This window comes from Trichosurus vulpecula, chromosome 2, assembly GCF_011100635.1.
Source record: "Trichosurus vulpecula isolate mTriVul1 chromosome 2, mTriVul1.pri, whole genome shotgun sequence".
Lineage (NCBI taxonomy): Eukaryota > Metazoa > Chordata > Mammalia > Diprotodontia > Phalangeridae > Trichosurus > Trichosurus vulpecula.
In genome coordinates, this window is record NC_050574.1 from 147,263,016 (window position 1) to 147,278,356 (window position 15,341).

General features: G+C 36.2%; 1 protein-coding gene across 1 annotated transcript in view; it reads left to right on the top strand.

Annotated features, from left to right (window-relative positions):
* The window catches only part of TRPC6 (transient receptor potential cation channel subfamily C member 6), a 179,731-nt gene that overhangs the window by 99,042 nt on the left and 65,348 nt on the right, over positions 1-15,341 (top strand). Inside the window, exon 2 of the mRNA XM_036745152.1 lies at positions 7,771-8,545. Coding sequence (XP_036601047.1) covers positions 7,771-8,545 — 775 coding nt within the window. The remainder of the gene's footprint in view (positions 1-7,770; positions 8,546-15,341) is intronic.

The window sequence follows — 15,341 nt, forward strand, 5'->3', positions numbered from 1 at the left end:
AAGACTTGGAGATACACACACGCGTGCGCACACACGTAAGGAAACTTCTGCCCTCGAGGAGCATACATTCTAATAGGGAAAGACAACACTTAAATGGAAGGAATGTTTGGGTTCGAAGTCTTTGATAAACTTAGAAATGACCCTAAGGTTTCTGGGCAATCAGAGGTTGAGCTATAGTCAGTCAGTCAGTCAGTCAATAAACATTTATTAAGCACTATTATATGCTAGATACTATGCTAAGCAATGGGGATACAAAGAAAGTAAGAGAGTCTCTACTCTCAAGGAGCTTTCAATATAGTGGAAAGAACAACATGTAAACAACTATTTAACACGATAAACACAAGAAAAATTAGAAAATAATCAACAGAGAGAAGACATTAGCATCAAGTGGGGCTGGGAAAAGTCTTATAGAAGGTGGAATTTTATATTATTTTATTTTTATTCATTTATTTGTAACATATGTTTTTCCAAAATTTTGAGATCCAAATTCTCTACCTTCCTTCAGCCTCTCCCCCACCCACTGAGAAGGCATGTAATATGATGTCAATTATATATGCTAAGTCATGCAAAATATATTCCCATGTTAGCCATGTTGTAACAACAACAATAACAAAAAAGCAAGCAAAATAAGGTGATGAAAAATTTATGCTTCAATTGCTCAATTCTCTCTCTGGAAGTCAATAGTATTTTTAATCATGAGTCCTTTGGAATTGCCTTGGATCATTGTCTTGATCAGAATAGCTAAGGCTTTCAGAGTTGATTGCTATTATAGTATTTCTGGTACTGTGTACAATGTTCTCCTGGTTCTGCTCACTTCACTCTTCATCAGTTCATATAAGTCTTCCCAGGGTTTTCTGGAACCATCCCATGCCTCATTTCTAATAGCATCATAGTATTTCATCACAATCATATACCATACCTTGTTTTGCCATTCAGTTGATGGGCATCACCTCAATTTCCAATTCTTTGTCACCACAAAAAGAGCTACTATAATAAATATTTTTGTACAAGTAGGTCCTTTCTCCTTTTCTTTGATCTCTTTGGAATACATATCTAGTAGTGGTATTGCTGGATCAAAGGGTATGAATAGTTTTATAGGCCTTTGGGTATAGTTCCAAATTGTCCTCCTAAACAGCTGGACCAGTTCACACTCCACCAATAGTGCATTAGTGTCTCCATTTTTGCACATCCTCTCCAACATTTATCATTTTTGTTTTCTGTCACATTAGCCAATTTGATAGGTGTGAGGTAATACTACCAAGTTGTTTTAATTTACATTTCTCTAATCAATAGTGATTCAGAGTATTTTTCCTCTGTGACTATTGATAACTTTGATTTCTTCTTCTGAAAAATACTTATTCATTTGCTTTGACCATTTATCAATTGAGGAATGGCTCTTATTTTTTTTGAATTTGGTTCAATTTGAAAAATGAAGCCTTTATCAGAGAAACTTGTTGTAAAATTTCCCCCTAGAGAGGTTTCTGGGATGATGGCAGAGCAGGTCAGAAAATTCCAAGCCCTCAAGATTCCCCCACCCCAAAAGAGATAAAATAGCTTGCAAGCACAACTGGGGTCTTCCTGGGACAATCCTAGAAGATCAGAAGAGAAATCCTTGTAGAGATTTGGTCCCTGTGAAGAGTAAACACCTCCAGGCTAGCTGCTTAAACAACCAGCTGCAAGCCCTGGGGTTAGTTGGGTTGGGAGGCTGCCTTGGCTGCAGCCACTGGAACTTTAACCCTGGGATAGTGAGGAGAGTTGGACAGGTGTCTGAGCTGGGGAAGATCGAGGGGACTTCTGCTGACAAGGAACATCAGACCTAGCTGTGCTGTAGTGAGCTGCACTGGGGTGGGGGGCAGAAGGAACCAGCACATGCCTGGTGAGTACAGAAGCAGGGGGGCAGAATGCCCCTGGCTGTGGGCACTTACAGGAGGCTTGAGGTTTGGCTTTGTTTCCAAGCTAGAGGAGGAGAACTGAAGATCTGGGGCAAGAGCCACCATATCCCATACCCGAGGACTAGAGGTGATTTCAAAATTTAAACCATTACTATAAAAATGCACAGGAAAAGGAGAAAGAATCCAACCATAAAACATTATTATGGGAATAGAGAAACTGGGGTTCATCTTCAGAGAAGAATATTGAAGCAAAGAAACCCTCTTCTAACCCAAAGAATAATGTCAAATGGTCACCTGCCCAAAAAGAATTTATAGAAGAATTTAAAAAATACTTTAAAAATCAAATGAGAGAGATTGAGGAAAAACTAAAAAAAATTAATCCAAGGAAAAACAAGAAGATTATGAAAAAAGGGAATCAATTAGAAAAGAAGATACAGAATCTTAAAGAAGAAAATGACACCTCAAAAATTAGAATTGGGCAAGGAAAAACCAGTGACGTTGTAAGTAAGAGATCAAGAAATAATTAAACAAAATATAAAGAATGAAAAAGTGGAAGAGAAAGTGAAACATCTTATAAGAAAAACAACTGATCTGGAGAACAGATCAAGAAGAGAAAACATAAGAATAATTGGACTACCTGAAAGCTATGATAAAAAGAATATTGACACAATAATACATGAAATAATTAAAGAAAATTGTCTTGAAGCATTAGAACAAGGGGAAAGTAGAAATAGAAAAAAATCCATCAATCACCACTTGAAAGAAATTTTATGAGGAAGACTCATAGAAATATTATAGTCGAATACCAAGACCCCCAGGTCAAGGATAAAATATTAAGAGCAACAAGAAGAAAACAATTTAAATATGACTGTGCCACAATTAGAATCACCCAAGACCTGGCAGTAGACACACTAAAGGATCACAGACCTTGGAACTTTATATACTGAAGAGCAAAAGAACTGGACCTCCAGCTGAAAATATACTTAGCAAAGTTTAGCATAATTCTGAATTGGAAAAAAAAATGAATATTTGATCAACTATCTGACTTTCAGGACTTCTAAAAAACAACAAAACTGACTTTAATAGAAGATTTGACATACAAGAGGCAAGAGAAACATAAGGCACATACCAAAGACTGATTACAAGGGATTCAATAAGGTCAGATAGTTTACTTTTTATGTAGGTAAAATGTAAAACGTATGTCTAAGATTGTCATTAGTAATTGGATAGTTCATAAGAAAGATTGGGGTAGACCTGAGTATGATATAAAAGTAAAACCATTTAGGAACAGCTAAAAAGAGTAATTATTTTATACAAATGAGGTGCAAGAGGAAGAATTGACACAGAGGAATTAGATGGCAGAGGAGGGCTGGTAGTTCTGGTAACCTACTTTCATCAGGAATGGGTTTAAGAGGGAACAGTGCATATTTATCTAGAAAAGTATAAAAATCCTCTAAATTCAGAAGAAATAAAATGGTTAAGGGATAGGGAGAGGATAAGGAAGGAATCTCTAGAGGGGAGGGTGAAAGAATAGGTCAAAAGGGGGATATAGAAGGGTGTTTAGATTTGTGGGATTGGGAGGATAAGGGAAGGATCCTGAGGGGAAGGGTAGGCTAAGTAATAGGAGGGCAAGGTAGTGGGTAGAAGTAAAATAGAAGAGTCAGGAAGGATAGGAAATAAGAGATACACACAAACATAAAAACAAAGATCAGGAGTAGAATTTGTTAGGGAAAGTATATGTCTATATATGTCTATATGTATATGTGTGTGCCTTCCAGGAGATGGAGGGGTGGAGTGGGGGGGAAGAATAAAGTAAAAAAGTGCACATCTGAAAATGAAAGAAAACTTGCAAGGAAGCAAAGAAAAGAGGAACAGCTTTCAACATCTATTTACCATATAGGCTTTCTTGAAATGAAAATTTTTCACTACATATTTTGAATCCTCTCATGTTCTGCTATATACATGACATGCTTTCCCCCTCTTTACTTACTTTGTATTTAAGTTTCAATATTTAAGTTTATGTTTTTTTCTTTTCTCTAATCTATATTTGAGTTCTAGTGTTTGAGTCTAAAATTTTAAAAAACCCTAGTTTCCTGCTTTCCCTCTAATCTTGGCTACAATGCAAATTTTTTAAAAATTTAATATAATTGAAATTATCCATTTTACTTCCCACAATCTTCTATAACTCTTGTTTGATCATAAACTGTTCTATTATCCATAGAACTGACAGATAAATTCTTCTACACTTCCCTAATTTCTTGTATTATTGCCCTTTATCTCTAAATCATTTACCCACTTTGACTTTATTTTGGTATAAGGTATAAGATGTTGGTCTATGCCCAGTTTTGGTAATTACTGTTTTGTAATATAGTTTGAAATATGGCACTTCTAGGCTGCCTTCTTTCACATTTTTTTCATTGTTTCTCTTGATATTCTTGACATTTTGTTCTTTCAGTAGTTTTTTTCTATCTATAAAATAATTCTTTGCTAGTTTGCTTGGCATGGCAATGAAAAAGTAAATTAACTTAGGTAGAATTGACATTTTTATTTTATTGGCTCAACCTAGTTAGAACAATGAATAGTTTTCTAATTGTTTAGATCTTTTTTGTGTGTATCTGAAAGGTGTTGTGTAATTGGTTTGTAAAATGCTTGTCTTGGCAGGTAGACTCCCAAGCATTTTATACTGTCTGCAGTTATTTTAAATGGAATTTCTCCTTCAATTTCTTCCTGCTTGGTTTTGTTGGTAATATATAGAAATACTGATGATTTATGGGTTTTCTTGTATCCCTTCAACTTTGCTAAAGTTGTTAGTTGTTTCAACTAGTTTTTTAGTTGATTCTCTAGGATTCTCTAATAATTGCTGAGTGATAATTTTATTTCCTCATTGCTTACTCTGATTCCTTCAATTTCCTTTTCTTACTGCCATAGCTAGCATTTCTAATATAATATTGAAAGATGAAAATGAACATCTTTGCTTCACCCCCGAACTTATGGGGAAGACTTCTAGTTTATCCCCATTACGAATAAAGCTTGCTCATGGTTTTAGGTAAATACTACTTATCTGTTTAAGAAAAGCTACATTTATTCCTCTGCTTTATAGTGTTTTTTAATAGGAATGGATGTTGTATTTTGTCTAAAGCTTTTTTGTATCTATAAGTATAATATTATTTCTGTTGTTTTTATTGCTGATATGGTCATATTATTGTTTTCTTAATATTGAACCAGCCCTGCATCCCTAGTATAAATCCCACTAGGTCATATTGTATGATCTTTGTGATATATTGCTTTAATCTCCTTGCTAGGATTCTATTTACATTTTTCATCAATATTCATTAGGGAAAATTGGTCTATAGTTTTCTTTCTCTGTTTTTGTTCTTCATGGTTTCAGTTATCAGCACCATATTTGTGTCTTAGAAAGGATTTTGGTAGGACTCCTTTATCTACTTTTTTCAAGTGGTGTAATTAGTATTGTGATTAATCTTTCCTTAAATGTTTGGTAGAATTCACTTGTAAATCCATCTGGTCCTGGGGATTTTTTTCTTAGGGAGCTTATTGATGGCTTTTGCATTTTTTTCTAAGAATTATTTAAATATTCTATATCCTCTTCTGTTAATCTGGGCAATTTGTATATTTGTAAATATTCATCTGTTTCACCCAGATTGTAAGTTTTGTTGGCATATAATTAGGCAAAATAGCTCCCGATAATTATTTTAATTTCCTTTTCATTAGTGGTGCATTTACCCTTTTCATTTTTGATACTGGTAATTTGATTTTCTTATTTCTTTTTAAAATAAAGTTAACCAATGGTTTATCAATTTTCTTGTTGTTTTTTTTTCTTCAGAAAGTAGACTTTTAGCTGAGATTTTAAAGAAGAGAGAGAGAGAGAGAGAGAGAGAGAGAGAGAGAGAGAGAGAGAGAGAGAGAACAACAACTTACAGGGATGGATGAATTAAGTGAGGGTTTTTTGAGGATAATGTAGATAAGGGTATGTTTTAGGCAGTACAGAAGCAACTAATAGATAGGAAGAAATTAAAGATAAGTGAGAGTAGGTTGATAAAAGAGAAAGTTTGATGATGAAGACAGGATAGAATGGAATCACATATGTGTAGAGGGTTTCCTTGGCTAGAAGTGACACCTCTTCATGTGAAAAAGGGTGAAGGAGAAGAAAGTGGAAGAATGCATTTTAGTGGTATGAGATGAGGAGGAGGGTAAATAGGGAACTCACAATGAATGGCCCCAATTTTTTTCAGTGAAGTATGAGCCATGGTTCTCAGCTGAGAGGATGAGGGCAGGAAAGCCATGGGAGACTTGAACTGGCATGAAAAGATTTGGAAGAGTTACTCTGGTGAGTGGGATAATGAGTCAGGCAAAAGGTTTGTCTTGCCACAGTGATGGCCCAGTTGAGATTATGTAACATAAATTTGTAGTGGATCCAGTCGACACAGTTTTGTAATAGAGAAGGAATGGCGAAGAGGAAGTATACTTGTTTTTTCCTGTCTTCTCAAAAAGCCAGAACTAGGAAGAATGAATCACACATATAAAATAGGTAATTGTGGTTTTATATAAAGAAAACATTTTCCAATGTTAGAACTGTACAATAGTAAATTGGGCTGCCTTCAAAGGAGGTAGTTTCTACATCAGTGGAGGTTTCCAAGTAACAATTAGATCACCATTTGTCAGATAATATTTTAGAAGGAATTCTTCTACATGAGTTATACTAAATGTCCCTGAGTTCCCTACCAATACTGAAATTCTACATTATTATATATTCATTCTTAGCACATCCTAGGGATTATTATAATGTTGATCCTTGAATTACCTGGAGCAACCAAAGATGCCTACTTTCTAGGCTCTATACCAATTTTTCTTCCCAATTTACTGAAATTGAAGAAGTATGAAAAAGATAATATAAGTAAAGCTCTTTGCAAAATTTAAATCATGGTATAAATATGATTTTTCTAAATAAACACTCAAATGAATTTGTGTATGATCATTCTGAGTATTCTTCCTAAGTGCATGGAATTTAAATGGTTCAAGAATGCCTATTCATTCTGTGACACCTGGCCATGTTGCTTCATTCAACATAGTGGAGGCCCTTCTCCCTTTGTTCTGACATTATCAAGATGCCAGTGAAATAATAGGCTATCCATCCCTTTCACCATGAGGTCATTCTGTCCTCTTTTTCCATCATACATTTCTTTGATAACATTCCTACTCTAGTTCTTTGTAGGTCTGTATGTGTTACATGTTGCAAACTTCTTACATCCACAGTGCCTCTCTTAAATGCCCTCATGATCTATAGAGGTGAATTGTAATGGTGTTTTCATTGGGAATGATTTTCATTCTTTAATTATTTAGAAAATTCATATTAATAAAATAATTTTTATAAATAATACATTTTATATGCTATTGCTTACACTTCTAGGAGTGATATAATATATACATGATATGTAATGTGATGATATGTATTATCATATATATCACCTGTATAATATGTATCTATTATCATATATGTATATATATATATAAAGCACATAATATATAATTTGTATGTATATTAGAATGGGATATATTTATTTCTAAGAATATTTGTTAATTAAATCCACTCTCCCTTCCATATGATCTATATAGGTGGGTTTTGATGGCATTTTCAATTTGGAAATTTTAAATCAACGACAAAGTGCTTCATATTCTCAAGGAAATTCTCTGTCTATCCACTAACAAATTAATGCATTTTAATTTAATAATAGAGTTAATCCAGATATAATGATACGGCTGTCTAAAATACTTCAGGATTTCATTAGATGAGTTACAGGTCCTACAGTATACTAAAATGTACATAATTTGATTTGTTTGCAATTTTTCTCTTTTGATGCAGTCGGGGCACTGACAACAGACTGGCCCATCGTCGACAGACCATCCTCCGAGAGAAGGGGAGAAGGTTAGGAAATCGAGGACCAGCATATATGTTCAATGACCACTCAACAAGTCTATCCATTGAGGAGGAACGCTTTTTAGATGCAGCAGAGTACGGCAACATTCCTGTAGTGCGAAAGATGCTAGAAGAATGCCTCTCACTTAATGTGAACTGTGTGGATTACATGGGCCAGAATGCTTTGCAGCTGGCTGTGGCCAACGAGCATCTGGAAATTACTGAGCTTTTGCTTAAGAAAGAAAATTTGTCCCGTGTTGGGGATGCCTTGCTCCTGGCCATTAGCAAAGGTTATGTTCGGATTGTTGAAGCAATCTTAAATCATCCTGCTTTTGCTGAGGGCAAGAGATTGGCAACAAGCCCTAGCCAGTCAGAACTCCAACATGATGACTTTTACGCCTATGATGAAGATGGAACCCGGTTCTCTCATGATGTTACCCCCATCATTCTGGCTGCCCACTGCCAGGAGTATGAAATTGTGCATACTCTTTTGAGGAAAGGAGCCCGGATTGAAAGGCCTCATGACTATTTCTGCAAGTGTAGTGAATGCAACCAAAAGCAGAAACATGACTCTTTCAGTCACTCACGATCCCGAATTAATGCCTACAGGGGTCTGGCAAGCCCTGCTTATTTGTCATTGTCTAGTGAAGATCCTGTCATGACGGCCTTAGAACTTAGCAATGAGCTGGCAGTGCTGGCAAACATTGAAAAGGAGTTTAAGGTATGTACGTCATCAACAGGTGATGTATGCGCTGAAAGAATCAAGGCTGGAAGTACCTAATGAGTACCTACTGTGTGCTCATCCCTATGCTAGCAACTGTGGAGGATTAAGAACTACTTCAGGTTGTTAGCATAGGACTCTTATGCAACATAGCCATTCTTGGCAAGCCCAGACATCCTACCCCAGCCCCATTCTCAGAGCTTCTTTATGAGGAAAATGTGGATGTCAAATTGGTTGGACCCAATCATTGGTTCACATTTTATTCTGTGGTAGAAAACAAACCTCCTATGATCATAGAATCATAAATTTAGAGTTACAGGGCCTCCTAAAACTCCAGTGGCTAACAAATCAAATCCCCTCATTTTACAAGTGAGGAAACTGAGGATCATGGGGAGAATATGGTCCCTGCCTTCAGAAAGCTTATAGTAAGTCTGGGAAGAATAGACATTTATACATAGAACAGTTAATACTTGACTATAAATTCCAAGAAGGTAAGGACTAGGGTCACATTTTCCCTTATATCCCTCACACTTGTTCAGTGCATCACACATAGTAAATGATCAAAAATATTTGTTGGATAAAGAGGGTTATCAATCAGGAATAAATTACTGAATAGGACAGATGAAAAGTGCTATGATAGTTCACAGAATGGAGAGGTTAGCATAACACAATGAAAAAAGCACTACCCTGAGAGTCAAGAAGCCTGGATTGGAATCAAAGCTCTCCTACTTTCTGTCTGTATCACTGTGAGCCAATAACTTCCGGGCCTGGATTTCTGAGTTTTAAAGTGGAGGATAGGATAGATTAGATGACGTCTAAAGCTCCTTCCAGCTCTAAATTCTATCCTCCTATTGATGAATGTGGACAATCTGGAGGAATTGGAAAAGACTTAATGGAAGAGGTAAGCCTTGAGATACACTTAGAGGTAAGTAGAATTTTCACTGGTAATGAGGAAGGGTAGTGCATTTCAGCGAGGGAAAAACCATGGGCAAAAGTGGAGATTAAAGTGGTGGGTATTGAGGACAGTAAGGATTTCAGTATAAATGGATTAGAGGGTGTGTTATGTGGGCTGATGGGAGATGAAGTTAGATGGGTAAGGTAAATCCTAATGATGACAGGCCTTGAATTTCAGAATGAAGAATTTGTATGTGTTCTCATAAATCCTTATTAATATTGAAGAAGGGAGTGGCATGATGGTTAATGGTTAAGGGAACAGATTAAGTGGTTAAGTGGAATAGAAGGTTAATTGGACAGAAGTATAAGGCTAAAATGCAATCTAAAAATCATATATCACATAATAAAATCGAGGAGGGACAATGTCATCATATTTCTGCTGAAGTGAAGTCTGTTATATTGTCCACACTAGTGTTTGGTGGGAAAGTAACAGGTATACATTTAAGTAAAGAGAAATAAAAGAAAGGAGAGCCATGTAATCACAAGCTAGAGGGTAAATACAAGCTTAGCACCAAAAGGAACTATATTCTTAGTAAGTGTACCTTGCACAAAGGAACATGGTATGTGTATGTTGTGGGAGGGAGTGTCTGTTATTTTAAACATAAATATAGTTTCTGGAGGAAATTTGATTACATATGAATTGGGATATTTTTGAAAAATCAGAAAAAGACTAACATGAATATCTGTTAAAAAGGATAAAGGAAGAAACCCTAAGCCAGTGAATAGGTCATCTTAACTTCCATACATGAAAAGAACTTGAACTTGTTAGCTTCAAACCACATCTGTATCTAGACCCACTCTGCTAGTCTGACAGACTTATTGTGGTTACGGGGGTCTCCCAGTAGCTGCTTCAGGTTATAAGTGCAGGACTTGTATGCAACATAACCATTAATGGTAAGCCCAGACATGCAATCTCAGCTCCATTCTGACAGCTTCTTCATGAGCAAAAAGTTTGGATGTCAAATGGGTTGGACCCATTCACCATGTGCTATTTTATTCTGTCATAGAATGACAGGCCCACCAGCATCATAGGATCATAGATCTGGAGTGAGAAGGAATTAGAGACCATGAAATCCAACCTCTCATTTTACAAGTGAGGCCCATAGAGATTAGGTAAGTTCCCCAAGGTCACATGGATAGTAAGCATAGGAAGTAACATTTGATCTTGGGCCCTAAGACTTTGGAGCTAGTCTTCCTTTGCCAATACAAGTATTCCTTCCACACAGAAAAATCCAGTTTAGGCTTCATTCTTCACAATCTCTACCGGAGACAAGAGCGGCCAACCTCTCCTCTCACCCAGGACATGACTTCTACAATGCCCATGCATAAGCTTAGATGGGCAACTCCAAGAAAGTTGCATGCTAGTATAATTCCAATTTGTAAGTAGGGCTTTGAAGAGGACTCTGAGGGCCATAGACAGGTGAGTCTCCCTCCCATATCTAGCAAGATACGGGAAGAGCAGTAAAGCACAATCAGCAAACAGATGGTATAGTGAGGGAGAGGGAACAAACAAACCCTATGATAGGAGTTAGGAAACCAATGTTCTAAGATGTGATTAACTAGTTAAGAGATGTTGGACAATCTATTTCATGTCTCTTGGCCCGAATTTTCCCATCTGTAGAATTTGGAGGCTGGATTAAACTGTCTCTAAGATTTCTTATTGCTTCAGGTAAAGGTTGTATGGGTTGTAGGTGGGGAAATTATTCCTTACTAAACTACTACTCTTTCAGGAGACCAAAAAGCATGTAAGTATGAACCAGTGACCTTGAAATACCTACACTTCAAAAAAAGCCTTGAAAAGTTTCTACATGAAAAACTGTTTAAAAAAAACCTAAGTTATAATGAGAAGTTGTCATGAACTGGAGGATTTTTAATTTCTTTTTTTAGACAAAGACTTAGAATGTATTAGGGACAGAAAACAAGCATTTCTACAAATGGAGAAAGGTGATTGCCCATGGACCAATGCACGGCAAATCCCAAAGGGAATACATAATACAGTATCCCAGTTTGTAGCTAAACAAAAAAACTAGATAACAAAAAATACTGATATGATAGGAATACACTCTTGGAAGATTAACGATGTTAATGCTACTGGTGACCTTGAGCTTTTAGATGGGCTTCATTTAGGGAAAAAGTAAGGCAATGCATTTAGGGGAAAAAACAACCTAGACTTGACTTAGAAGGTGACAAACTCTAAGCCATAACTCGAGCCCCACAGAATCTTAGATGATATTTTAGAGTCTCAATCCATGAGTTTCTGAATGAATCCACTCTATGACACCTCCTGGTTATCATAAATGTTTCTAGTAGTAATACAGAGGCCATTGCCTCACAAGTTAGTCTGTTCCATTTAGATGTTTAATTGTTAGAAATGTTTTCCTTGTATTGAGCCAAAATCTGCCACTGAAAATCCTACCCATTGTTCTTAGTTCTCCTTTCTGGAACTATGTAGAACAAGTCCACAGCAATGTGGTACAGTGCAAAGAGTGAAGGATTGAGAGTCAAAGGACATGGGTTCAAATTCTATCTCTGCCACTTAACTACTTATGTGACCTTTAGGAGAGGCAAGGTGGTATAGCAGGAAGCAAAGTTGATCTAGAGTCAGAGGAAATGGATTCTAATTTCATCTCTGCCACTTATTACCCTTGGGGTCTTGAGCAAGGCACTTAACTTCTCTGTACCTCACTTTCCTCATCCATAAAATGAAGCATTTGAAATAGGTGGTCTCTAAAATACCCTCCAGCTTCAAATCTTTGGTCCTAAGGTCCTATGACCTTGAAGAAGTCACTTCACTTCTGTGGTTCTGTGTCTTCAACTATAAAATGAGAGTTGGGAAAGATAACCTCAGAGGTCCCTTCCATCTCTAAATCTATGATCCAATGAAGGCTTATTCCTCTTCCAAATGATAGCCCTTCAGATACTTTGAAGATAGCTACAAGGTTCCTTTTCTTTAGGTGAGACTTCCCCATTTCTTTCAACTTTCTCCATATGATATGGTTTGAAGTCCTATCACCATCCCCCTCAACTTCTTCTAGACATAGTTCCACTTTCATTACTTAGTACAGTATGTGACACATGATAGGCTTTTAATAATGTTCATTGACTTACAGTAACTGACCTGTCAAAATCCTTCTTTAAATGTAACACACAGAACTAAACGCAGTATTCTAGATGCAGGCTGAGTCAAGGAGACCATAGTAGGATTATTACTTCCCTTATCCTGACGTCTGTATTTAGTCAAGTCAACAAATGTTGATTAAGTGCCTACTATGTGCCAGAGACCACTCAGCACTGGAGATAAAAAGAAAAGAAAAAAAATAATCTCTGCCCTCAAGGAGCTCAGCACAGATCTGTATATTTATCCCTATTTGTTTTTATCCTTCTAGATTCAACCCATTGTTCTAGCCTGCCAAGATCCTTTGGGATTATACTTTTGTCAGCAAACATTAATTGTTCCTTTTCTTTGCCCAAAGAATTAAAGTAATTGTAGGCATTTCCTTGATCACATACAAGCAAAGATACTACTCCAGTAAATACACACACACACACACACACACACACTAGTAACTTAGTGACCACAGAAAAAGTGTAATTAAAGAACAAAAAGCAGAATCTTGCCTTTATACAACACCGCAGTGCATATTCACCAGAAAAATTATAGGCAGTTTTTATGTAATGAAATGGAAGTCCAGAGAAGGACAGTTAAAATGATCAGAAGTGGAAGGACATTCATATAAAGGTGGCCTTTTAAAAGCTTTTATTTTATTTTTATTTTCAGTTCCAAATTCTTGCCCTCTAGCCCCTCCCAAACAAATGAGAAGGCAAGAAATATATTCATTATATGTATGAAGTCATGTAAAACACATTTCCACATTAGCCTTGGTCCAAAATAAATAAACAAGCCAATACATAAATGAACAAATGAATGAATAAAATAAAAATAAAGAAAGAGAAAAATATGCTTCAATCTGCACTCAGAGTGTATCAGTTCTCTATCTGGAGGTGAATAACATTTTTCATCATGAGTCTTTTGGAATTATTGTGGATCATTATATTGATGGGAGTTGCTAAGTCTCACAGTTGATTATCATTACAATATTGCTTACTGTTTACATTGTTCTCTTTTGCTCACCTTACTTTGCAAAAGTTTAAATCTTTCCCATTTTTTCTGAAACCATCCCCTTCATGATTTCTTACAACGTAATAGTATTCTATTACAATAATAGACCATGACTTGTTTAGCCATTCCCCAATTGTTAGGCATGCCTTCAGTTTCTAATTCTTTGCCCCCACAAAAAGAGCTGCTATAAATATTTTTTGTATATACGAGTGCTTTTCCTTTTTCTTTTATCTCTTTAGGTACAGAACTAGTTGTAATATTGCTGGATCAAAGGATGTGCACAGTTTTATAGCCTTTTGGGCATAGTTCCAAATTATTCTCCAAAATGATTGGAGCAGTTCATAGCCTCACTAACAGTGCATACACCAGCAATGCACCTATTTTTCTACATGCCCTCCAAACATTTGTCATTTTCCTTTTCTGTCATGTTAGTCAATTTGGTAGGTGTGAGGTGGTGCCTTGGGGTTTTAATATGTATCTCTTTAATTATTCATTAGCATATTTTTCATATGACTGTTGATATCTTTGAATTATTTCTCTGAAAACTGCCTGTTCTAGATTTTGGCTATAATATTCCTGGAAATTTTCATTTTGATATTTCTTTCAGGAGGTGACCAGTAGATTCTTTTACTTTCTACTTTGCCTTCAGATTTCTTTTATAATTTTTTTAAAATATGATATCTAGGCCTTTGTTATATCATGGATTTTAGGTAGTTTGATAATTATTAAATTATCTTTTCTTAATCTATTTTCAAGGTCAGTTTTTTTGTTATGGTTCACATTTTATTCTTTTTCATTCTCTTGATTTTGTTTTATTGATTCTTGATGTAACATGGAGTCATTAGCTTCCACTTGACCAATTCTAACTTTTAAGGAGTGATGTTCTTCAGTGAGGTTTCGGGTTTTGTACCTATTTTATCATTTGGTCAATCTTAATTTTGAGGAGTTATCTTAAAAGTTATGTTAAAAGTAAAAATAGGTTTAAGAAATATTTTAGTGACTCTTTTATCAAGTTATTAATTCTCTTTTCATATTTTTCCTACATATCTCTCATTTTCTTTACCATTTTTTTCCCTCCTACCACTCTAATTTTTACAATCATTGATTTGTTCTCTTTTATTTCTTTCCTTATCTCTTTTAATTCTTTTTGGGCTTGTCTCCATTCTCTATTTATCTTTAAGGCCTTGCTTATAGATGTTTTCATTGTTTTCTGAGTTTGTGCCTTGAGCTTCCCTATAACCACTGTAGTTTTTTTATGAACAGTTTTTGGTGTTGTTTTATATTTTTCCAGCCTACTTCTTGACTTTAAACTTAACTATCTTAGAGTTGGGCTCTGCTCATGTTGGGGGAAGGGGTGAGGGAATGATTGACTTGAACTTTTGTCTATATCTTTCTGTTTTCATGGCTCAGTCTGGGGACGTGTAGGTTTTTGGTTCCTCCAAAAGTAATGTGATCTAGGGAGAGACTTGGTCACTGCCTTCCAGGTCTGTAGAACCTCCTTACCCAGGTAGGGCTCCCGCTCCCTTGTGACTTTGACCTCTCATCTATGCCCTGGACCTGTGATCCAGAATTGGATAATAGGTGACAGAACTACCAACTGGTACCACATCCTGTGCCTAGTGCTAAGAACAGGGGTCCCTTGGGTTCTCTTTCTAACCAAGTATTTAGACCCTGCCACCACCCAGTGCCACTCCTACACACGAGCTCTCAGCCAGCACCTGC